The sequence below is a fragment of the Salvia miltiorrhiza genome, chromosome 3 (assembly GCF_028751815.1).
Source record: "Salvia miltiorrhiza cultivar Shanhuang (shh) chromosome 3, IMPLAD_Smil_shh, whole genome shotgun sequence".
NCBI lineage: Eukaryota > Viridiplantae > Streptophyta > Magnoliopsida > Lamiales > Lamiaceae > Salvia > Salvia miltiorrhiza.
This window is the reverse complement of record NC_080389.1, coordinates 13,320,458-13,346,786: the sequence shown is the minus strand read 5'-3', so window position 1 is coordinate 13,346,786 and position 26,329 is coordinate 13,320,458. Positions and strand designations below refer to the sequence as shown.

Below are 26,329 nucleotides of genomic sequence, written 5' to 3'. Positions count from 1 at the left end.
AATAATTCTAACTATTTTCGCAATAAGGAGTTTAATTGAAATAAGGAAAACATGTAAATCACAATGCTTATATCTCCTCAATTATTATCAGAAACATTATGTGGCTAGCTTTCTTCTACCTTCAGCTTTCACATTATTGCCAACTGCTAAGATAAGATACTTCGCCTAAATTAAGATTCTATCAAATTCTTGTCCAAAATTCTCATAATTATACTCCGTTTCCCTTCAACTGCTATCGATCATGGCGGCCTACGCAGCCTTGGTTTCTCTAATGCATATCATAGACGACCTTGAGAGCCATCATTCCCCTCCGATTTCTCTCGACAAACAACAAGTTCAATCCCTCACTGAAAATGTCATGTTCTTGCAGGAGTTTCTCGAAGCTTATAACTCCCCTGTTTCCGACGAAGCAGATCCCTTTGAGATGCGTATTGCAGATGCAGCTTATGCAGCTGAAGACGCCATCGAATTTCATATCGTGGCAAAGATTCAGCTGAGCAGATCCACAGAAACCATTCGCAGCCGCTTCTTCAGCTGCTTTCGAGCTGAGGAAGAGATGAACCTGTTTCGAGATGTGCAAAATGCGATACAAGAAATGGATCAGATCAAGAGTTTGGCGATGCAGAGGGATACAGAGAAGGTGGTGATCCATGATAAGAGGCGTAGCTTCGTCTCTGCTTCTTCTTCCACTGGGAAGAACAATAGTGGCATGGTGGTGTGGTCCGAGGGTGTCGTGAATGGAATCTTGGAAAGGCTCTTTTCGGACCAACGCGAACGCCAAGTCATTCCGATCACAGGAATGGGCGGGATAGGTAAGACCACTCTTGCCAAAACTGTTTATTCGAAGAAAATTATTGAGCATCGTTTTGATGTTTGTGCTTGGACTACTATTTCTCAACAATACAACACAAGGGAAATTCTTTGTGAACTTGTTTCTCAAGCCACTAAAAAAAGCAAGGAACAACTGAGTGAAAAGAGTGAAGATGAACTAGGATTAGAGCTCCACCAGTATTTGTCAGGCAGAAGGTTTCTAATTGTGATGGATGATATGTGGAGTATCGAAGCATGGGATAGGATACAACGTTTCTTTCCCGAAAATGAGAATTATAGTCGTATATTAGTGACGACTAGGCTTTCCCACTTGAGTTCCCAGTTGAACGACAACTATAGCCTTCAAATGGAATTTTTAGATGAGGTTAGAAGCTAGGAACTCTTCTCAAAAATTGTGTTTGGGGTTGGAAGTTGCCCTCATGAGTTAGAGAAAATTGGAAAGAAAATAGTAGAGAATTGCAGAGGACTTCCTTTATCAATTGTAGTAGTGGGGGGTATTTTGAGAAATAGGGAACACACTCTAGGAGTTTGGGAATCAATTAGGAAGAACTTAGCTTCAGAAGTGAATTTGGAGAATGATAAGAATTGCATGAAACTGATGAAAATGAGCTATAATCATTTGCCAGTTTATTTAAAGCCATGTTTTTTGTATATGGGAGTGTTTGAGGAGGATGATTCGGTTAAAGTCTCAACACTCGTGAAGCTATGGGTTTCTGAAGGATTTTTAAAACCCATGAATGGCAAAAGTTTGGAAACTATTGCCATAGAGTTCTTACAGGACTTGGTTGATAGAAATCTCATTTTAGTTGATAAAGTGGGTCATACAGGAAACATAAAATTTGTCAAAATTCATGATCTGTTGAGGGATTTATGCTTGAACCAGAGCAAGAAAGATGGGTTCTATCATGTGATAGGGCAATCTAGTCCTCGAGGCATAAGTAGCCAACACCGCGTTGTTATACCCAGGAACACACCGAAGAAGAAAGTCCTTGACGACTTGCAGTCTATGCCACATGCTCGTTCCATTATCAGTGAATATGGGAATGTCCCGCGTATTAAGAATTCCGGGTTGCTTAGAACATTACATGCATACAAGTTTCATCATTATTTTGAAGATGAAAGCTTGCTCAAGTCCCTTGCGTCTCAGTATGTTAACTTGCGCCACCTTGTTGTTGAAGTTGGTAGCATGTCCTCGATCTTTACCTCGTTTACTCGCCTTTGGAATCTGCACATATTGATTGTTTGTTGTTGGAAGGAGTTCACTGCACCGGCTGAGATTTGGAGAATGCCACAACTTAGGCATATTGAAATGACTGAAAGAAGTTTTTATCTTCCAGAACCTTCGAGTGATGATGTCGTCGTCATGGAGAATCTACTGGTGCTTAAGAGCATAGCAAATTTCAAGTGCAGTGAAGAGGTGGTTAAGAGAATTCCCAATATCAAAAAATTGGGGATAAAGTATTTTTGGAGAGGGGGAATCGAGCAAGATGATTATTATTGTCTGAACAATATCAAACTTCTGTGTAAATTGAAATCCCTCTCCGTAATGTGTTGGAATTTTAGAGCTTCACTGTATGTGCTCACATTCCCCCAAAGCCTCAAGAAGTTGAATCTTTCCATTAATCGTGGCTTTGAATGGGAAAAAATATTGGGAAAGATTGGTGCATTGCCCCTTCTCGAGAAGTTCAAGTTGTTAAGGGGATGCTTTGGAACAGGCAAGTGGGAAATGGTTGAAGGCCAATTCCCTTCCCTCAAATACTTGGAATTGGGTCCGTGTCCCAGTTTGGAGCATTGGACTGCAGAATCGAACTCCATCTTTCCACGCCTTGAGAAGCTTCGTCTTGTTCATATGGAGTTGAAAGAGATCCCGACTCAGATTGGAGACATACCGATGCTGCAAAAGATATGGATGGATTATTGTGGTGAATCTGCTGTGATGTGCGCAAAGGAGATCGTAGAGGAACAAGTGGAAATACAAGGGGAAGATCTTCCATTTCATGTTCAAGTTAAGCTTTCGTGTAAGAATGAAGCAGTGCAGAGCTTGGCAGGCCCCAACTTCGAAGTTATATGTGATAGCTAGCTAGGTTTTACCACCATTATCTCTCTTGTTTTTGTGTGTTTGCTTATTTTTCTTCAATCTTCTTCCCTCTCACCTCTTATCATCTCCCAACAAAGAGAGAGAGAGAGAGAGAGAGAGAGAGAGAGATGGTTCTCAATAAGGGGCAATGTACTTATCTTTCCCAACATGTCATCCAACGCCAATTCGTCGTTCATCTCGAATATCAACTTCTTAATTAAGAGACTGTGGGAAGGTAATTTTCAAGTGCTTAAACTAAGAAACTATGCTTGTTTCGGCACAACCTGGGAAACATTTGAGGGAGAATTTCGTGAGCTGAGTCTTGCTAATTGACCGATCAGATTTGCGTTTTTGGAGAACTGAAGCTAGCCACTTCTCGAGACCCGAGTGCCTAATGCTACGACGGTGTGATGGTCTATATGAGATTCCAAGTAATATTGGATACATTCCAACACTTAAACTGATTGAGCATGACGCTAAGTGGCCCGGAAATCTTTGGAGATCAGCAGAAGTGATACAAGAGAAACAACGGAATTCTGGAAATGATAGCTTTCTACTTTGGGTGAAGCGTTCTTTTGACAATATAGATACTCCTTTCCAGGTTAGAGATTTGTAAAATTTGAATAATTTTGAAACTTCTCATTATAAATATAAGGGTTAATAGTATTTTATGTCTCGAACTTCCAGCATTTTCCACAAAATGTCCCAAACTTTCATTTTCTCCAAAAAGATGAATTATCTCGCCATAAGAAATATTTTGGGGACCGTCATTATTGAAAAACCATATTAGGAATCACTATTATTAGAAAACGCTGAAAGTTCGGAGTTTTTTATCATCTTTTCGTCATCGAATTTTGTATAGCGGGACATTTTATGGAAAAAAAAATTAAAAGTTCGAGGTTTTCGAGGAGAAAATAAAAGTTCAGGACATTTTATGAAAAATGCTGAAAGTTCGGGACATAAAATACTATTAACCCTAGAGGTGGTCTTGGGTCCACCCGCGTGTACCGTACAACCGAGGTACACCTTCACATAAACTTTGATCCGCACCCTGATTTAAACTCATATCCTGATCCTATATATAAATAATACTATTCTTTGTTCGGATCAATCCGGTTGTACGGTACACCCACGTGTACCCAAGATTTTGTGTTAATCCTAAATATAAGGATGGAGTCATGAAGTCATCATTTTCAAATTTAGTTTTTTCCAAAACAATTGATGAAAATGCACACACCTTGGCCTAATCATCTTCCTCTCGTTTGAAAATTTAATTTCCTAGTTGGTATTTTAATGGTTTAGTTAGATGACTCCTATAGTTTCTTATATTTTTTTTCAGCAGCGAAGTTTTGAATTGCTCAAATTAAAGAAGGCAAAGAGTTGGACAACCTTCAATTTAATTTTATATCATTCAAGGAGCATGATCTGGTGATGTTTGTTTGAGTAAATTCATGACTTCTTTTTCATGTTGTTGCTGTAATTGATGCTCTGTTCATGTATATATCATGAACATATTTCCGAGAGCTGAATGTGGTGGATTAATCAACATTACTTATTGTATGAAGCGACTGTTCAAACATGCCAAGTAGAATATAGGAAGACACTCGTGCTGTCTACACAATGACAATAAACTTGAGTATAAAAATACTCTTAACACATACTATTGTAATTAATGCTCTATTCATGCTTTTGTTGTATCTAATGCTCTGTTCATGTGTTTCCAACCGCTGAATGTGGTAGATTAATCAACATTACTTATTGTATGCATTAGTTGTTTCTTTACAAAGATTGAATTGTTAGTAACTCAAGTCCGTGTGATGTAGTAATAAAATCAAATACTTCAAATTGCATTAACATGTTGAATGCTTGTTGTTAGAGCTAGGTCAGAACTCTACCAATGAATTAGAGACAAAAAGGAAGAGCGTTACCGATTTAGATATCTTCGTCGTGAAATTGAGAAGAGAGCAGCAGGAGATTCGCCTGGAACAGCCTGACCCTTTGATGAAGCTGCGCACGGCGGTGGCGGTGGCAATAATGTGCGGCGACCAGTATCGCCGGAGAAGAGAGAGAAGTTGAGAGAGAAATTCAAGTGAGAGGGTTGGGGTTCTCTTTTTTCATTTTAGGACTTGCGCCTTTTGTTATATACTACTCCCTTCGTCCGTGATATCATTTCCACATTGTGGACAGCGCAGGTTTTAAGAAAAGTGGTGGATAGTAGTGGATATGTAGTAAGTGGAATTTGGGTCCCACTATTGTTGTGAGTGGAATTTTGTGGACCCTGCTTCTATAAATGAAAATGGAAACGATATCGCGGACGAACCGAAATGACAAATGTAGAAATGATATCACAGATGGAGAGAGTAATAGTTTTTATTGGCCCACTAATCCTCATCGTTTGTGATTTGTGAGAACTATTAAGGAGGGGTTACGTATAAAATCGAGGATTTTTACGACCGAGTTTTGTTAATATTTTTTTTAGAATATTTCTAAAAAAAGTAGTAACCAACTATATTATTCGATCGTTATATTAAAACAAAAAATAGAAATAAAAAGGACCATCATTAGCAGTTAATTTTTGTCAAAAATAATAAAATAAGTATATACTAGTATTAATGATCGAATAATCAGATCTCATACATTCTACACAAAAACATGATTCATTTAAAAAAATCAAGATGCATAAAAACTAACCATTCAGATTAGATGTCAAATACAATAAGTGAAGGAAGAAATAGTATTGATTATTAGAAAATATCTCTTTTCATTTTCGAATAAATTTCTACTTTGATGAATCAATACATGCATTCGTGCAAGGACCATTTTTTTTATTCTTCAATGTAATTTGAAGCGTTTTTACACGACATAAATAAAAAATTGTTTATATTACTCAACTCTGATGAACCTGGATACGTATGCCAAATGTGACTTTAAACCTGCAATAATATTAAAATAATATGAATATAATAGTTTATTTATAGCTGTGTATGATTTATATATGGGTGATTTTAAATACAGCCCCCAATTTTCTCACTATAACCCCTTGTCTAAAAATAATTATGATTGTATACTATTTTATCCTTATACTCTTAAATTAAAATTTTCATATAACTTATTATTGTAGCCCCTAATTATAAAGAAATAGAATTGCAGGAAAAAGAAAGAGAATTCAGAAAAGTTACGGCTGACTCAGAAAACTCTTTGCCCCAAATTTTGTTCTTGAATTTATGGGGTTTTCGGCAGATATAGAAAATTTGATTCTTTTTTATAATGAATTTATAATACACATCGCCGAAATGCAGTGTAGCCCCAACTCTCAAAATCTTAAGAATGCGGTTCTTGTAGAGAATGCATAGACGCACGAACGAAAACATCAAGAAGAAGTAAGTTTAACACCATCATGAATTCGTTTATCTCGTGGTTTGAAGAAATTTTGCTTTCTAAGATGCAAAAATACGAGTTATGAAAACAATAATAATAATGAGGCTGTGATATTAGTGCCCTCTCGAATTTGAGAATGAGGCTGTGAACTTTACTCAGAAATATGTGGTATCGATATTGTGCCATCCTTGAGGCAAATGGAATTGCAATCTTAACAGCCACATCAGCTCCATTTGGAACACGTGAGCTGGCTGTAAAATTTTCTGAACTTGACAGAGTTCCTCGATTAATACTTCACATGTAGAGGAAAATGGGTTGCTTTCCAATCAGAATTGTAGTTCATTCGAAATTTAGTTTAGTTTTTGGTTTGAAAAAGAAGATTGATCGATAATGGAGTCGAGTATATGAGGAGGTTTATATTAGCCAATGGCATAGGTGATTGGAGCTCCCTTGTATCATTAATATTTATGGGGCCAGGCTTTATATAGCTAGTCTAGGATGCAATCAAAGAAGGTTGTCAATTTTTCCCCATACTTGCTGAATATACATATGGAGTATTGTTGCATTTGTTTCTGCAGGTATACTTAACTCTCAGTACATATGCATTCACAGCACATCCATACAAGAACCTGACTGATTGCATGTATGATTTGCATCTGAGTAGCAAAACAACAAGAATTACACATTTCCACTCAAAGAGAATACTAGCAATTAGTGTACCTATTTTTGGTTTTCTTCAACAAAATTTTTCTTCCAATAAGTAGAAGCATGGAAGTGGGATCTGTTATGTGGTTAACTACAGAAGATAGACTTCGAGCACTATCAATATATAATACGATTAAGAATTCATGCGCTCTCCTTAATCCGGGGTCCTACGTGGCATATCTAAGAATTCAAGGTTCAAAATCCCTGCAATTCTAGAGCCTCTAGCTCAATTCTCTATCGCTGACGTGCCAATATAATTCCACATAAGCTATATTTTATATATACATTATTTTATTTATTATATTATAGTACATCAAATTACATGGCATCTGCACCAAAAATATTGTAATAAATGAAAAAAAAAATTGGCAATCGATTCACCATTCTCCTATCCTCCACTAGAATCCATTTCGCCCCCTAGCTCCCACCCACCGGCGATTCTCCACCCACCGCCGCGATCTGCCTATGACCCCCACCGCGATTCGCCGCGCCGGCACCCATCCTCTTCTCTCCCGTCTCCAACCCTCCACCCACCGCCGCAATCTGCCCAATCGTGCCAGGCCCCGCCCACCGCCACGATCTACCTCGCCGTCTCCTTCCCTCCACCCACCGTGCCTGGCCCCCGCAGCGCCCCACCGCGCCCCGCCCCTCCCACCGCAATGATCTGCTTCACCAGCTCTTCCTTCCCCCCTCCGCGATTCGTCGTCCAGCCTCAAGTGACTCTCTCCTTCCCCTGCCGCGACGATTTGAAAGCACCCTCATCGTTTCTTTGACCTTCCCCTCTCCGCCGCCATCAGCCATGGTAAGTATTATTTTAGGAAACAAATTGAATGTGTTTTAGAATAATGAAATTTTGGAAAGATTTACCAATCGATCAATAATCTGTCAATTTTTAGGGTTTGGAAAATTATTATATTAGGAAAGATTACATTTCATTATGGTTAGTACTAAATCTTAAAAATATGAAAATTTGGAAAGATTTACCTATCGATTAATAATTGGAAACTTTATAACCTAAATTTTTAGTATAAATTCCTTAGTTAAAATGATTTAGGTTGTGTTTTTACAGCCACACAAGGTATCTTTCTTTCTTCTGTTGCTGCGTTTTTTCATCTTTTGCTCTTCTTGAATTTCGACTGAATTTGGTGGCTATGTGTAGATTAGTTGCTTTACGTTTCCTTATAGTGATGAATAAGTTTTGGGCTTTGAACTTTTGCTCATTTTGTGTTGAATTGCGATTGATTCGTGGATTGGAGTGTAGGAGGTCAAGTATTATCAATCTATAATAATAAGCACACGCACATACCTTTGAACATTTCTAAGAGTTTGATTGAATTTGGAATCAGTAACTGGAGGTGAAGAAGAAACTTCTTGCCGCTGTGCTCCAAAACTCAACGAGGGCCGTCGTTCAACCTTGCCTCCCCTTCCTGAAGACCCGCCACTGTCCCTGTGCCGTCGTCGGAGACTCCTCTGCCTCGACGAACAAGGCAGCCACCCCGGGCTCTCGCAAGTGAAATGAGAGTCTCACACAAACAGGTAAACTAATAATTGTTTATGTGTAGTATGTTGGGAACAAGCTTAGAAATTGATTGAGTTCCACATCTATCAATTCTGTCTATTGATCATTGCTTCTGGTAGGGGTAGTTTCGGAACCCATGGTATTCTGATCTGGTGTTTTTCGAGATGATGAAGAACTATATGATTGGTTTTGGTTGAATTTGCGGATCTGATGGATGATTGATTCGTTTATTTTGTAATTGAAACTGGTGCTTTCAATTTTGTATCTAATTTTCATATATTAATGGTGCTTTCAATTTGCCGTGATTCTTCGTGTTTATCAAATACTTTTTTTTATTAAATATGGGGGCTGATTTTCGATGGGTGTTGATGGGTGATTTAAATTTAAATATGGGCAGGTTGGATTGGAGATTGAAGATACGAGGGAAGAGGAAGAAGAGGAGGAAAATGAGCATGATGAATTAAGAGGGCTAACATTTTAGTGTTGTTGCCTCTGCAAATGGCCCCAATCCGAAGTAGGAGAAAACCAAGAACGGCTCCAATCCGGGCAGTCTGAAGCAGGAAAAAACAAAGAAGTTGATCTCCAGCAGCGCCCCAGATCATACTGATCCAAAGCTGTCAAGTTTGCTACCGAAAAAGAAAGTTAAACGGAAGCCTGATGCCAAGGTGGTCGAAGCCACATTCCGCCTCGAGTAGCTGGTGGTTTCGTAGGGCGGAGAAACGACATTAACTTGATAATGATCACTCGGGTGTTGTTTATCTGTGTAAAGCATTGAGCTACCGTTGATAGTTGATTACAGTTGATAGTTGAGTAGTTTTTTAGTTAGATTTTTTGTTATGGTGTATTAATCTTTGTGGTAATTTTTGTAATTATTGCCACTGAACTACAGTTTATAGAGGATTTTGAAGGTTCTCTATTACAAGTTAGATTAGTTGTAGAGCTCATAGATTAAATTTGTCTGTCTCTTTTCTCTTTTTGACTACTATTTTATTGGTGAATTATGGATTTATAATATATATAAATATATTTTAAATAAAAAAATAAAATGTATTTTTGAAAGTATCGGATCATGGTTTTTGAAAAAATGACGTATTTATGTTCCCGTATCGTTTTCGTATTACGTATTCGTCCCCATACTTCATAGAATTATTATTCTATTATTCAACTAATATTTATCGTTATTTTCAAGTCTCGGCGGGTATCCGACAGGTAGCGGGTGACGGGTATCTGACGGGTGGCGGGTTGGTGGATACCGAACAGGTGGGGGTATCCGCGAGTCGTGTGTATGGGTGACAAATAGTAGTGTACAAGAAGTTGAAATTTTTTCTAAAATTATTGCATTTTCGTGGTGATTTATTTGTGGGGTGGTTTATTGCATTTGTTGGGTGCTTGATTGCAGGATGTCGACGCCGAGAAGCAGCAACGCTCCTACCTCTCAAGCCTTAACGGGTATCCGACAGGTAGCGGGTGGCGGGTATTCACGGGTCGTGGGTATGAGTGGCAAATAGTAGTGGGTGGTAAATAACCTCTCAAGCCTTAACGAGTATCTGACGAGTAGCGGGTGGCGGGTATTCACGGGTCGCGGGTATGAATGGCAAATAGTAGTTGATGGTAAATAATTTTGCGGGTATTCACGGGTCGCGGGTATGAGTGGCAAATAGTAGTGGGTGGTAAATAACCTCTCAAGCCTTAACGAGTATCCGACGGGTAGCGGGTGGCGGGTATTCACGGATCGCGGGTATGAGTGGCAAATAGTAGTGGATGGTAAATAATTTTTTTGAATGTACGTTTCACTAAGTCATGTTAAAGATGAAAGTTCTCTTTAATTTATTTTTTCATTTTAGTTTAATGTGTAATAATGGCCTATATCATATTAATAATTTTTTTAGTGAATAATCTGCATAATTTATAAATATATTAAGAAATAATTTTTACGCTTTTCATATATAAATTATAACATCAAATGATACCCGTCGAAATTCGACGGGTTACACACTAGTTTTCTTTATTTAGACTTTGTAGTTCATCCCCCAACTTGTAGAATTTGGCTCTTGGAAAGTCAACTTAAATTCTCTCCATCTAAAATGAACGTTTTTTATGACTATCCTGGCAATATTTTCCACTTGAGCTGGTATATTGTGAAAATAAGGGGTGCCCAGCACATTGTCTTTCTCATATTCAATTGTCTTAGCGGAGGAGGGGGGATAGGCAGAGTTCCGGTACGGATGCGCCGCCTGTTAAAACATGGTATTATCATAATGCATAGAGAAAGATAAAGAGAAGCAAATGATTTTATTGTATTGCTTATATTTTCTGAAGAATACAATCACCCTTTATAATGTATTACATTCCTCTAAAGTCATACCAGGATCCCTATGATTAAGGGATCCTTGGTTAATATTTGACTGATACATGGAGATTTGGCTACTGCAATTTCTGACTTTTGGATGCTGCTATTCTTGACTTTGTAGTTATTTTCAACACTCCCCCTCAAGTTGAGTAACGGGATTCCCGATATTCAACTTGCCAAGAACTTCTGAAAAACTCTTGGAGTTCACAGCTTTGGTTAAGATGTCAGCGAGTTGATCTTCGGATCTGACAAAGGGTAGGGTCACGATCCCTCCTTCGATCTTCTCTTTGATGAAGTGCCTATCAACTTCAGCATGTTTGGTTCTATCATGTTGCACCGGATTTTCTGATATGCTGATGGCTGCTTTATTGTCACAGAACATTTGACACGTCTTTGTCGGTTGAAGACCCAATTCAGTCAACAGTCTTCTTAGCCACAGGACTTCAGTTAGTCCACTCTTGATTCCCCTGAACTCGGCTTCTGCACTAGAGAGTGCTACCACTTTCTGTTTCTTACTCCTCCATGAGACAAGGTTGCCTCCAATAAAGGTGAAGTATCCTGCTGTTGACTTTCGGTCGACGGGATTTCCAGCCCAGTCAGCATCAGTGTATGCCTGTATCTCGAGATGTCCAGTCTTCCTGAACAGTACTCCATAATCAAAGGTTCCTTTCAAGTATCTCACAATTCTGAGTGCTGCTTCCATATGGTCAGCTTGTGGTTGGTGCATAAACTGACTCACAACTCCAACAGCATATGCAATATCAGGCCGAGTATGGGAAAGATAAATATGTTTCCCTACCAAACGTTGATATTTTCCTCGATCCGCCAATTCAGCTCCCTTCACAATCTGTAGCCCATGATTGACAGCCATAGGCGTCTCAGCTGGCTTGCAATCTAGCATCCCAGTTTCTGCAAGAAGGTCAAGAGTATACTTCTTCTGATTGATAAAAATCCCTTTCCTCGATCTGAGTACTTCGATCCCGAGGAAGTACTTTAGTCTCCCAAGGTCCTTCATTTCGAACTCCTTGAAAAGATTTGCTTTCAACTTCTGGATTTCTTCTAAGTCATCCCCTGTTATGATCATGTCATCAACGTAAATGACTAAGCAAGAAATAAGATCACCTCGTTTCTTCAAGAATAAGGTGTGGTCTGAATTGCTTTGCTGGTACCCGAACTTCTTCATAGCTGTGGTGAATCTTCCAAACCAAGCTCTGGGAGACTGTTTGAGTCCATATAAAGTTTTTTTCAATCTGCATACCTTCCCTTCCTCGAACTCATCTGAAAAACCTTGGGGTGCATCCATGTATACCTCCCGTTCTTCTTCAAGCTCACCATGAAGAAAGGCATTTGTAACATCAAACTGATGAAGATCCCAATCCTTGTTTGCAGCAATGGAGAGGAGCACCCTAACAGTGTTCATCTTTGCCACAGGCGAGAAAGTTTCTGCATAGTCGATCCCATATGTTTGTGTGTAGCCTTTTGCAACCAGCCGAGCTTTGTATCGCTCAATAGATCCATCGGGTTTTCGTTTGATTGTGAAAACCCATCTGCATCCCACAGTTTTCGTCCCTTTTGGCAACCGACACTTCTCCCATGTGTGATTCCGGTTTAGGGCTCCTATCTCTTTCTTCATAGCATTTCTCCAATGCTCGATCTTCAGGGCTTGCTCTGTTGTTTGTGGAATCTCCTCATCATATAAGGCCGCTTCATAGGCTGTGGCATTTTTGGACAAGTTTCCCTTGGCGATATTCCCAATTGAGTATCGCGAATTCCTCACAATTTTCTCTGGGGTATACCGTTTAGGAGGTACACCCCGATTACTCCTGGGTGGTAGCACATATCTCCCAGTATCTCCATCTACTGTATTATCCTCCTGTTCTTCTTCAATGACTTGAGAAATATTATCAGCAGAATTAGAAGCCACAATAGTAGGTTCAGAAGATCTTACCTCAGATATCAGTGGCGGAGAAGATATAGGCTCATGCAGCAGACTAGATTGTTCTGGAGCGGATGAAATATGCTTGGTGTCAAGGCTAACTTTTTCTGTTGGGTCTGCTTCCGGGCCTGGCATTGGTAACCAACTTAACAGGTCGGTCTCACTCTCTTTTTCACTCTCCCCCTGACTGTTAAGGTGGGTACTGTAAAAATACTCAGTTTCAAGAAAGTCGCAGTTCATGGTAGTTAGGATTTGACGGGTTTTAGGATTGTAACATCTATACCCTTTTTGGTTAACACCATACTCGACAAACACACACTTAATGGCACAAGGAGAAAGTTTAGTCCGTTCATTCTTAGGGATATGAACGAAAACAGAACTACCAAAGACCCGGGGTTGAAGAGTGAGAGTAACAGGGACAGAGGCCAAAGTGGATAATTTTTGTAATGGGGTTTGAAGTTTGAGGGTTCTAGTGGGAAGGCGGTTTATAAGGTAAACTGAGGTTGCGACAGCTTCGGGCCAAAAATGGCTGGGTACCTTAGACTCAATCATCATAGCTCGGGTCATTTCAAGCAAGATTCTATTCTTTCGTTCGGCAACACCGTTTTGTTCAGGGGTATGGGGACAAGTGGTTTGATGAATTATCCCTTTTTGTTGACAAAAGTTCTGCATGTTATGATTGACAAATTCACCCCCGTTATCAGTTCTAAGGATTTGGATATTTTTCTGGAATTGATTTTGCACCATGGCGAAAAAATGAGTAAATTTATCAAAAACTTGAGATTTATTTTTGAGAAAATATGTCCATGTCATTCTAGTGCAATCATCAACAAAAAGCAGAAAATATTTAAACCCTTGACCCCCGGCAACAGGTGAAGGACCCCAAACATCAGAGTGAACTAAAGAAAAAATAGAATCGACTTGAGTATCACTGGGTTTAAAAGGTTGTCGATGACTTTTAGCCAAAACACAAGTTTCACAAGACAAAGTATTATTTTGCATAATGTTAGGGAATAAAAGTTTAAGGTAACCCGTGGATGAATGCCCTAACCGACGGTGCCAAAGCCAGGCTTCCCGGTCAGCAGTTCCGTGAGCCAGCATCACCTTGCCTTGTTGAGCTATCTCATCCACATAGTACAATCCATCCCGCTTAGTGCCACGCCCAATAATCTTCCCCGTTCTGATATCCTGAAGTAAACAGAAGTGAGGATGCATAAGCATGGTACAATTGAGCTCTTTAGTAACATGGCTAATAGATAAGAGTTTGTGTGAAAGAGACGGGACATAAAGACAATTTGAGAGACGTAAAGTAGGGGAAATTTCTATAGTTCCGGCTCCTTTAACACGAGTCAAATCACCATTTGCAGTCTGAACATGCGTACGATGTGATGTTGATGACTTAATAATATCAGTTTTATCAAAAGTCATTGTATCAGTGGCTCCACAATAAAAAATCCACCCTTTATCTCTATCCCTATTATCACAAGAGGTTTGATATGCAGCGGAAGTATTTAGGGAATTTCTACATAATTGAGAGGTGTTTTTAGTATTATGTAGAGGTTTGGGGTGGTTTTGTAATTTATGGAAATCCAGGGGGTAGTTTGCATAAAGTGGGGCTCTTTTTGCAATTCAGGAGAAGTGGGAGGGTTTGGTGTGAAAACACCAAACCCTATACCTGAATTTTGCCTCACCAAGCCTCCCCAATTCTCTCCAGTCGCCTCCCCCTCAAATCGGCCTCCTCCATTCTGCCCAATCTCTGCAGACCGGTCCACGGCCACCGCCGCTGCCTCTTCTTCCTTGGTAAAATTACTGTTGTTTGACGGAAGTGAACTCTTGAGGGCTGCGAATCTGATGGACAGGAAGTCATCCGCCGCTTTGCTGTCGCCGGCGTGAGCTTCTTTTGGGGAATTCTTGAGGGCCAGGACACGGCGGTCGAGATCTGGGTCGATGGCGGCGGCACCGGAGCCGCGCGCCGTGTGGGAATTGACGCTGAGTTTGAGAAGCACGTCATCCTGCGCTGCTCGCAGCAGCTGCTCCACCTCATCGTCGTCGCTCGCTTTCTTCCCTTTGGCAATTTTGTGATTGTTTTCCCACCACTCCGGTGGGTTGCCTGGACCGGCGGCGGTGTGTGGCGGTCGGAGCTCAGGCCGCTGAGTAGGGCGGTGGGTGGCGGCGAGTCCGGCTCCGACCCCTCCCGATGATGAGGCGTCGATGTCGGAGCGGTTGGTTGCCGGCTGCAAGTTTTGTAGTCGGGCGGCCTCCCTTCTCACTTTTGAGAACGCCGACTCGACTGAGGGAACGAGAACTTTCTTGAGAATGTCCCGAAAAAGTTTGTCGTATCTCCCATCTAATCTAGGGAGGAACTGAAATAATCGGCAATTTCCGATTAGTTTTCGGTGCTTATTAATCCCTTCTTCATTGCAGTTGATTGGATTTGGGTCTCTTCGACCCATTCTGTGGATTCTGTTTGGATTTGGGTTATTTGAATCTGTTTGGTTTATGGTTTCAATCTCTCCTGGCATTTTTTTTTTTTCAGGAAATGAAGAACAGGGGCTGCCTTGATTTGGTGAATTGGCTAGGAACGGTTTTGGTTTTGGATTATGAACGATGACGATTCGTTTCTGAGTTCCTAGGGTTGAACCTGCTCTGATACCATGTTAAAACATGGTATTATCATAATGCATAGAGAAAGATAAAGAGAAGCAAATGATTTTATTGTATTGCTTATATTTTCTGAAGAATACAATCACCCTTTATAATGTATTACATTCCTCTAAAGTCATACCAGGATCCCTATGATTAAGGGATCCTTGGTTAATATTTGACTGATACATGGAGATTTGGCTACTGCAATTTCTGACTTTTGGATGCTGCTATTCTTGACTTTGTAGTTATTTTCAACACCGCCTGTCCAGAAACGGAGGCGGGCAGCACCGTCGAGATTGTATTCGTCGATTAGGGAGTCCCATTCCAGCTGCGTTCCGGCTATGTGTATTGTAAATTCATTATAAAAAAGAATCAAATTTTCTATATTTGCCCATAAATTCAAGAACAAAATTTGGGGCAAAGAGTTTTCTGAGTCCGCCGTAACTTTTCTTAATTCTCTTTCTTTTTCCTGCAATTCTATTTCTTTATAATTAAGGGCTACAATAATAAGTTATACGAAAATTTTAATTTAAGAGTATAAGGGTAAAATAGTACAATCATAATTATTTTTATAATTATTTAAATTAAGTGGTTATAGTGAGAAAATTGGGGGCTATGTTTAAAATTACCCTTTATATATTTGAGCTTTAGATGGGCCTAAAACATCTCATTTGGGCTTTCTTTATCAAAAAGGGAATCCCTAATTCTATCATCATCAGTATCAATTCAATTCTCATAACAATGTAGAGAATTTTAATTTTAAAAAAAAAACAATATAGAGAATTTTGAACTCAAAATTGATTGATATCGTTTGAAGACCATGATATAGGTTACTCCTATTTTCAATTATTATTGTAGATTGACTTATATGTTATTTTCATTTCTCATCAAAAGCAATCTTTTTCGTGTATTTCAACAATATAAATTGGGAGAGTTGAATTCATTGAGCTAGCTAGTGTGTGATTAGATTGGGTGACACGGTTTTACACTGACGGAATAGTGATTGGATGACGCGGAATCGCACTGATGAAAAGATAGTGAATGGGTTGGCCCAGTTTTGCTTTGAAATTAGAACAAGAAAAAGAAAAATTGAAACCAGTAAACAATAATTTTGAGAAATTTGTTGTGTAAAATCGAGATGGCTTATGAAGCTCTTGATAACCTGCAGACACTTTCTTTCCTTTACAGTTGTGATTTCTGAAAACTATTAAGGAAGTGCTATACGTATAAAATTGCGGATTTTTACGACCGAATTTCATTAATGTTTTAAAAATATTTATTAAAAAGTAGTAACCAATTATATTATTCCATCGTTATATTAAAACAAAAAATAGAAATAAGAAAAACCATCATTAGCAGTTAATAAAAAATAATAATAGAAGTAAATACTACTCTCTCCATCTCAGTTCAAATGACCGAATTTCTATTTTGGATTGTCCAACTTCAAATGACCCAACCCAAATTTAGAAATATTTAACACTACTTTTTGGATGGTCCCACCACCACTTTACACCTTTATCACATTAATCTTCGTGCCCAAATTTTTTGGGTCATTTGAAGCGGGACGGAGGGAATATTAATGATCGAATAATCGGCCGTTATTGTATTTGTAAGATTAAATATTAAATCAATTATGTTTTCCACCTACATTATTCGGTCGTGAATAAATCAATAAAATAAATAAAAATAATATTTAAAGATCGATAATTGTTAAATATAGAAACACCGTTTGAAGCGTGGCATAAAAAAAAACTTGTTAGTGAATTCAAAAGTTTTAGTTCCTTCTCAAAACAAGAAGTTTAATGAAAAAGGTGAAAAACTCATCTTCATTGGCTATAGTGATGAATCGAAAGGCCACCGCCTACTTAACCCTCAAACTAACAAATTGGTGATTTCTAGAGAAGTGATTTTTGATGAGAGTGTAGCATGGAAGTGGGAAAATGAACCTGCAACAATTGTTCCTATGGAGCATGCTTCACCAAAGGGGACTATGGATCCATCGAGTAGTAATGCTCAAGAGAACTATTCCGATTCAAATTCGGACTCGGAAGATCATCCAAGAAAGTATCACTCTCACTACAAAAAAATCGGCAATTATCGACGGCAAAATGCCGTCGGTAATAAAAGACGGCCGCTGGTAAATTGTGTTACCGGCGGCGATGCCGGCGGCAAGCTGCCGCCGCTAAGCGACTCGTCGGTAACGACAATACCGGCGGCCATCGGCCGCCGTCGGCAATTAACGGTGGCTTTGCCACCGGAATTTCCGCCGTTAAACGGCGGAGCCATGCCGGAGAATTAGCGGCGGTGGTTGCCGCCGCTAATTACCGACGGTACAATGCCGTCGGTAATAAACCACCGCCGTCCGGTGGCGCTTCGCCGGAGGGGGCTGGGCTTTTAGCGAGGGCAAAATGCCCTCTGTAATTACCGACGGCATTTTGCCCTCGGTAATTTTTTTTTTTTATTTATTTATTGTATTTATTTATTTATTTATTTATATATTGTATTGTATATCCACAATTTATTTTCGTATTTATACGGTATTGCATACTTTAGACGAACTTCCCAGTCGGTGACCCGACTTCCCAGTGGGTCACCCATCTTGCTTGTACTCTGTGTCAAGCACGCTTAACTTTGAAATTCTTTTCGAATGGTCACCAGTACAGAACACTCGTATTATTGATATATCTACACCTATTAATTCATTTAAATGCTATATACTCACTCATATATTTATAATCTTTGAATATGTGGAGATAATACCTGAAATAAGTTGTTAATTAGTGATCGAGTTCGTTTTCGTCCTTATTTTTATCGTCGGTAAAATATTTAATTAATATTTAATTATTAATTAAATATTTTTTTTTAACATTAATACACCAAAAGTGTTTTAATTTGGTTATTATAATGTGATTTGAATTTATTTGTTTATGTTAAATGCAATCATCATCATCATTGCCATAAATATATAAAACATATATAGTTTTAATAATTAAAGCACTTGAAATATATAGTTCAATAAAACATAAATTTGAAAAGAAAGTGCAAATGTAATTTTGTTTGAAAACATAAATATAAGTCTAGCATGGTAATAAAAGACGGAAAGTCCTAAGCATCATCATCATCATCATCATCATCATTATCGGCATCAGGGGGTGGAGGTGGCCGAGCATTATACATCCTCATAAACGCCTCCATTTGAGCCATGCGCTCCTGCATCTCTTGGCGTACTGCTTGCTCTGCCGCCAATCGCTCCTCCAGCGTGGAGATCCGTGTCTCATAAAGCTGCTGAGACACCGCAGAAGTGTCCGTGCTGCGGATAGACCCCCTACTAGCCTGACTCTGCCCGGCACTCCCGACGCCGTAGATCCGTGACCTATCCGGATGCACCACCTCCAAATACACCTCATCTAGCCGTGACTCTCGTCTTGTGGCAGCGGCCAGTCGATGAACCTCGGCCTAATTCATACATAACAATGCATAATTGTTAGAAAATAAATACATTCACTAAATATTTGAATAAACTTAAACACTTACGTCAATTCTTGCATCTCTCTCCGACGTATAACTTCCGTCGGCGTACATACATGTGGAGGCGGAGGAAGGTGACATAGTTCGGTGCATCGTGGGGAAAATCAGGCTCCAAGCTCTGTAGATGCATTTATATAAGATAAATAAGTTATATTAGTCAAGATATTATATATATGTATATATATATATATATATATACATATATAGGGAGTGGTTCAATTGAGAAGCTCAAATGTGTTGAGAAGTTGAGAAGCAATCTAATAGATGAACATGTCAGTACATTTTGATGAACATGGCAATTAGACCCCAGATCAAAAAATTCTTTGAACATACCAAATATAACTGACGAACATACGAATCTATTTAATTTGTTAAAAAATACGCCACCACCAAGGATCGAACCCCAGATCAAACCCGCGTTCATAAAAATTAATTGACATGTTCATCTATTAGATTGCTTCTCAACTTCTCAACACATTTGAGCTTCTCAATAAAACCTAACCCTATATATATATATTTTTATATATATATACTTATGAACCTAATTATATAAGATAAATAATTTATATATATTTATATATATAAATATATTTATAAGTATATAAATAATTATATACTTATATATATATATATATATATATATATATATATATAGGGAGAGGTTCAAGAAAGAACCATAAATAAAAGAAGACCGGAGAACCATTTTCAGCCATTCGATCATCAAGATCTACGGTGGATGCATCATCTTGTTGGATGAATGCAGGTCCTGGGTTCGAATCCTGAAGGGAGCATTTTTTTAAAAAAAATTTAGTGCATTAATTTTAACAGCGAATGCATTAATTTTTACAGTGGATGCATTAGATTTGATGGTTCTCCCGTTCTCACAAATAATGTAGTTCTCTCTAGAACCACACCCTATATATATATATATATATATATATACTTATGAACTTAATTATTTGTTAATTACTAACCATATACTGCTGCAGGATACGAGTCGACTGAGACCCGCTCACGTGCCTACTGATCCCTGTACCCTCCCCATCGGGCTCGGACATCCGGTTGGCACGTGCTCGTGTAGAAACAGCCTCAACCTCGGGACGCTGCCAGTATTCCTGGAGTCCAGTCCAAAACTCGGGAGTCATCCAGACGGGTCTAGACATCTCTCTCCCTTGGCGGGTACACTCCTTGAGCTCTTTCTTGTAGTCGCTCATCATGTCGGAGTACCTTTTGCGGGCGTTTTTCTCCCACATTTTCCTCACGTCATTCTCATCCTCGGGCTGCCAATGAAACTCTTTCTGTTGAAAGAAAGAGAATTAATTTAATATCAAACTTCTTAAATGCTTGCGTGCAAGCTTTGGACAGGCCGAAGGGCTCCTCCAACACAATGTGTACAAGTAATTTTATCACTTAATCATGGTGTACGAGAAACAGTAATTTAAACTAAAATACTTACCCAGTCGTAGGATGCCTCTGAAATATAATCCTCCCAGTACTCTCCTTAGCCGCTCTCTCTCTGATATCGACAACTGTAGGGTCCCTAGGCCTTCTAGCCCGTGAACTACTAGCAGAGGCCTGGGGAGTTTCGGGAGTCCCAGAAATATGCGTCCCGGACCCATCAGATGTATCTGTAGTAGCTTATGGCGCATTACCGCCAGATCGCCTCCTAAATCCCAAGAAACCTCTATGGGTAGACATGATACCTGTTGCATACAATTACATTAACAAATATATAGCCAACATAACATTAACAGTAACTAACAAACATAACAAATTTATTATCAAATTCAACCAAAATGTGCATTTACATTTATTCATAATCATCACTACTATCATCATCACTATCGTTAGATGTCAACGGGGGATCCTCGTCTTCTGGTTCATCGTCATCTTCAATCTCAACGACTCCACCGAGGGGATGAAGAAGAAGTGGTTGTTCAATGCCTACACTTGTGTGAGTAGACATAATAGTAACCACTTCTTCTTGAAATGGTTGATCTAATGTTGATGTAGATGCTGCAGTAGACACTTCAACCTTTGATCTTGCGTTGACTTTGCATGCTGACCACCAATTTTTCTTTGATTGGTTCGTACTGGGATAGGGACAGTAAAACACTTGAACTACCTGACTCGCCAAAACAAAGAGATCATACTTCTTATATCTTCTTGTGTGGTTCACTGAAACTAACTTGAAGTCTGTATCAATAGAAGTTCCCTGAGCCGACAAGTCAAACCATTCACATTTGAACAAGACTGTCTGCTTAATTGGATACCCCGGATACTCCAGCACGCAAACCTCTTGCAGACGCCCATAAAAGTCTAGTACATCTCTATCACTACCATAGACCGAGCTTTTTATGCAAACGCCACTGTTCACAGTCGCACTCTCTCTATCATGATCAGTTATGTGAAATCTATAGCCATTCACGAAATAGCCGGAGTATGTTTCAATCTCCCTTAATGGTCCAGCTGCAAGCGACCTAATATAAGGGTTCAACTCGTCGTTACAAGGACGACAAACTTGTTTCACACAAATATCATTTAAGTTTGCAAGCCAATTTTAGAGTAAGTAAATGTATATTTAACATAAATTTATCGTCTCTTACGTAATGGCTAAACCACACAATAAACTCATTGTCAAACGCGACCTCAAACTCTGCATCAGTCATGTAAGGATTTGCATATCGTTTTTCCTCCTCGAAGATCCTTGGATACAAAGAAAAAGTTATATGTTAACACCTATATATGATGAATACTTCTTATACATAAATTGAACGAGAATACTCACTTGCTATATGTCTCTGCAACCTCTGCACAATTGCTCAAAATATACATGTGTGCAGCAATGTATTCGCGCTCATCCATGTATCTCTTCGTCCCTCGGCCAAGTAAACGCCCAATAGGTTTGAATATGGCGAGACAAAGAGGATCATCATTTTCAGCAACAGGCATCTCAATATTGCGAGGCAAAGTTGTCCACTTTGTAGATATTTGATCTTCAAAGTAAAACGAAGAGAAAGTTGACATTTCTGCAAGTAAGTATGCATTAGCGATGGACCCCTCAACCTTGGCTTTGTTTTTTATATGATTTTTTAATGTCCTCAAATATCGTTCAAAAGGATACATCCACCGATATTGCACTGGACCAGCCAATCGTGCCTCATCTGCCAAATGAACTGGTAGGTGCTCCATTGAATCAAATAAACTAGGAGGGAAGATACGCTCAAGTTTGCAAAGAGTAACAGCTATCTTCTCACTAAGTATTCCCATATCATATATGGCCACGTTGCGGGATGTTAATTCTCTGAAGAAGAAACTTAACTCTGTAATTGCCTCCCAAACATTCTTAGGAAGAAGTTCTTTAAAGGCAACAGGCAGAAGGATTTGCATGAACACGTGACAGTCGTGACTTTTCATATTGTGCATATTCAGGGCGTTCATGTCAACGCATCTACTAATATTTGACACGTACCCATCGGGAAACTTAAGACTCTTGATCCATTGAAGTAATATCTTCTTCTCTTCCCTGTCAAGCGTATAACATGCTTTCGGATACTGTCGGGTTCCATCCACTTTCTTCAACTCTTTCTGCTTGCAGAATGTGTTCAATTCTTCTCTGGATTTTTCTGTATCTTTTGTCTTCCCCTTCACATTCAGGACATTATTAAACACGTTATCAAACATATTTTTCTCAATGCGCATGACATCCAGATTATGCCGAATCAAAAGATGTCTCCAATAGGGTAGATCCCAAAATATGCTTTTCTTTTTCCACCCTACATGTTGATATTTGGCGAGTTGAGCGTTCCTGCCATCGAAGTCTTCGGTAACCTTCACGAAGCCCAACCCCTCGATTTGATTCAAGATTTCTATTCCTGATCTTTGTTCTGGTGGACCAACATTGCAGGTCTTATTCCTCAAGAATGAAGTTTTGTTTTTCCTAAACACATGGTTAGGAGGTAAGAACTTTCGATGATTATCAAACCACGATTGTTTTCCACTCATCGGTAAAGTGAATGCTTCTGTATTCTCCATGCAATGTGGACATGCCAATTTCCCAGCTGTACCCCACCCAGACAACATAGCGTACGCTGGAAAATCACTGATAGTCCATATCAGAGCTGCTCGCATCTGGAAATTTTGCTTCAACGATATGTCGTAAGTGTTCACACCAACCTCCCACAGAGATTTTAACTCTTGTATCAGTGGCTGTAAGAAAACGTCCAACTTCATCTTTGGGTTTGATGGGCCAGGCACGAGGACTGTGAGGAACATGAATTGTTCTTTCATGCACAACCACGGAGGCAAGTTATACGGCGTGACAATAACTGGCCAAGAAGAATATTGACGCCCTGATTGTGCAAATGGGGCAAAACCATCTGTAGAGAGGCCCAATCTCACATTTCTGATCTCCTCGGCGAATCCAGGAAAGACTGAATTCAAGTGTTTCCATGTCGGAGAGTCGGCCGGGTGGCGCATTATCCCATCGTCTGTGGAGGTCGCATGCCACCGCATATGTTCAGCAGTTGCAGGAGATGCAAACAATCTCTGTAATCGGGGCGTCAAGGGAAAATAGTGCATCTGTTTGGCGGGTACTTGTTTCTTTCGGCGGCTCCCAGATGCACGCAAGCTGTCCTTATATCGTGATTGGTCACATAACATACAACTATGTAGCTCACTAGTTGCCCCCCAATACAACATGCAGTTATTAACACAGCAATCGATCTTCTCTACTGGCAAACCCAAACCACGTAGATTTCTTTTCGTATTATAGAAGTCTTCTGGACAGTTGTTACCCTCTGGTAAAGCAGCTTTCATCATCGAAGACATCTGATTGTAAGTTCTCTCTGACATGTGGCTTTCAGTCTTTATGCTCATGAATTAAGTCATCCAGCTTAATTGTGTGTACGTGTCACATCCTGCGTACAATGGAGTATCCGTTGCATCCAACATGTTATAAATCTGTTGAGCGTCATTATTGGGCGGCTGCTCCAGATTTGGAGGATCTTGATAATTACTAGGTCCAGCATGGTCATGCACCATCCTTTCGTAGTTATTGTATAATCCATCATCCTCATTCATTATAGCATGTTCTCTCGGCATATACAGCGGTGCTTCCCCGTGAGAAACCCAATTTGTGTAATTCAGGACAAATCCACGCCTACTAACATGTTTTCTGACCGTAGGTACATCTAAATACGCTTGATTCTTGCACTTCTTACACGGGCACCTAATGTTACCTTGTCCATCTGTGTACGCCGTTTGATTTCTCGCCCACTCAAGGAAAAACTCAAGCCCCATTTCAAATGTAGTACGATCATTGTATCTCGCGTACATCCACATACGATTATCATTCATTCTTGCAAATTCTAATTGAAAAAAACAAATAAAATATAATAAATTATTTGAAATCTAACAAAATTTCGACAGCATAACCCCACTATCCTAACTACCAAGTGCTCGACTCTACCAGCAACTATAGTGACCATAGTGGTCCTAATTTACTAAGCCTATACTAGGTCTACCCGGTCCCCCAATGTCGAAGCAATAATACAATACAAATAAAAGCAATAAAAATCAGGGTAATTAAATTAAAAACAATCATTTGTTGGGAGAAGATCCTTAAGAAATAATCAATTTCTATCCCAAAGGGAGAAGATCCTTAAGAAATTGATTAAATCTATCCCACAATATATATAATAACATAACATTTCATAAACACATAGCACATAACATTTAATTTAACAAAATTATCCAACATATATAAATTATTCTAACAAACAACTTAAACTAATTGATTAAAATTAATATAATTTAAAGTTAATCATGCTTCATAATTTAAAATTAAACTAACAACATATATTAATTGATTAATATAATTTAAAATTAATCATGCTTCAATTAATATAATTTAAAATTAATCATGCTTCATATAATTTATTTATAAACAAAGCCAATTATAAATTAATTAACTAGATCTAACAAATAAATCTATTTAATTAACATAAATACATAAATAAATTCATAAATAATTACATAAATAAATACGAGAAGCGTACGGTGGTGGTTTCCGGCTGGGTGTCGTGAAGAAGGCGGCGAAACGAGGTCGTCGAACTACAATGAAGAATATAAGTGAAAATTAAATAATTATATATATATATATATAATTAAAATTAATTAAAGAGAGAGAGAGATCTTTAAGAGAGCAAATTAAAGAGAGAGAGAGAGAGTTACCTGGGCGGCGGTCGGCGGCGGCGAGTGGAGACCGGAAGCAGCAGCAGCAGGGGGAGGGGGGGGTTTCTGTGTGCGGCGCAAAACTGAAAAAAGAAGGGATACGAGTGCCCTATAATTAATTAATTACCGACGGCAATTGCCGCCGCTAATTAGCGGCTGCAATATCGCCGTCGATAATTGTATAAAATTAATTAATTATTGCGTATTTTAAAATTACCGGCGGCGTTGCCGCCGCTAATTACCGGCGGCGATTTTGCCGTCGGTAATTGGCCGGTGATTGCGAAAGGGCGGGTCGCCTGAAATGCCGCTGTCGTGCCGCCGGTAATTACCGACGGCAAAATCGTCGCCGGTAATTTTCGCCGCTATTTTCGTGTTTTTTTGTAGTGTCTCTTGAAGATATCTATGTCTCGTGCAATTTCGCTTTTGCCGTTTCTTGCATACTCTACTTCTTTTGCAGGCGAACCTCAAAGTTTCAAGGAAGCTGTAAAAAAATGCTAAATTGAGAAAACCGATGGATGAAGAAATGAGAAGCATTGAGAAAAGCTAAACATGAAAAAAATTGATGGAATCCATCAACTGAAATGGATCTATAAGATCAAGTATAATGAAGATCAAATCAAGTTTTTATTGGGCTTTAGCCCACTAAAGTATTCCGCTTGTGATTTTGAGAAGAAGGTGTTACGTATAAAATTGCGAATTTACGACCGAATTTCGTTAATGTTTTTAAAAATGTATAATATATTAAATAGATAACTTTCAATTTGAAGTCAATTTCAAATTAATTTCGAAATTGGGTGGCAATTTCGTAGTTATAATAAAATTAAATGTTTATTTGTAAACTATATATTTTGTTTTTTGTTTTTTGTTTTTTTTTGTTTTTTTTTCTATCTTCTTTTTTTGTTTCAATTCCTTCTAAAATTATAAAATTCAACTAATTATAAAATATTTAATATGCATATCAAATTAAAGATCACGATAAGAGCTTTAATTTGATATATTTTTTGTAAATATTTTATATATTTTATTTACAGTGTAAAAGTTATATTTATTTAAAGATTAAATTTTATAAAAATTCTCTCTCCTCTTTTTTTGAATAAATCTATTTTTCAATTATTTTTTATTTTT

General features: G+C 38.8%; 2 protein-coding genes and 1 long non-coding RNA gene across 3 annotated transcripts; all 3 read left to right on the top strand.

Moving 5' to 3' along the window:
• The first annotated feature begins 241 nt into the window (after window positions 1-241).
• LOC131018379 (putative late blight resistance protein homolog R1B-13) lies at window positions 242-1,207 on the top strand. Its single transcript, XM_057947107.1, has one exon. It carries the CDS (start codon window positions 242-244, stop codon window positions 1,205-1,207), a length of 966 nt encoding a protein of 321 aa, XP_057803090.1.
• A 276-nt stretch (window positions 1,208-1,483) lies between these two features.
• Window positions 1,484-2,911, top strand: LOC131018378 (putative late blight resistance protein homolog R1A-3). Its single transcript, XM_057947106.1, has one exon. It carries the CDS (start codon window positions 1,484-1,486, stop codon window positions 2,909-2,911), a length of 1,428 nt encoding a protein of 475 aa, XP_057803089.1.
• A 4,426-nt stretch (window positions 2,912-7,337) lies between these two features.
• On the top strand, window positions 7,338-9,435 carry LOC131017640 (uncharacterized). The gene is made up of 3 exons (XR_009099726.1): window positions 7,338-7,793; window positions 8,338-8,527; window positions 8,908-9,435. It is a non-coding gene; the product is annotated as an uncharacterized LOC131017640 (long non-coding RNA).
• The last annotated feature ends 16,894 nt before the right edge of the window (window positions 9,436-26,329 follow it).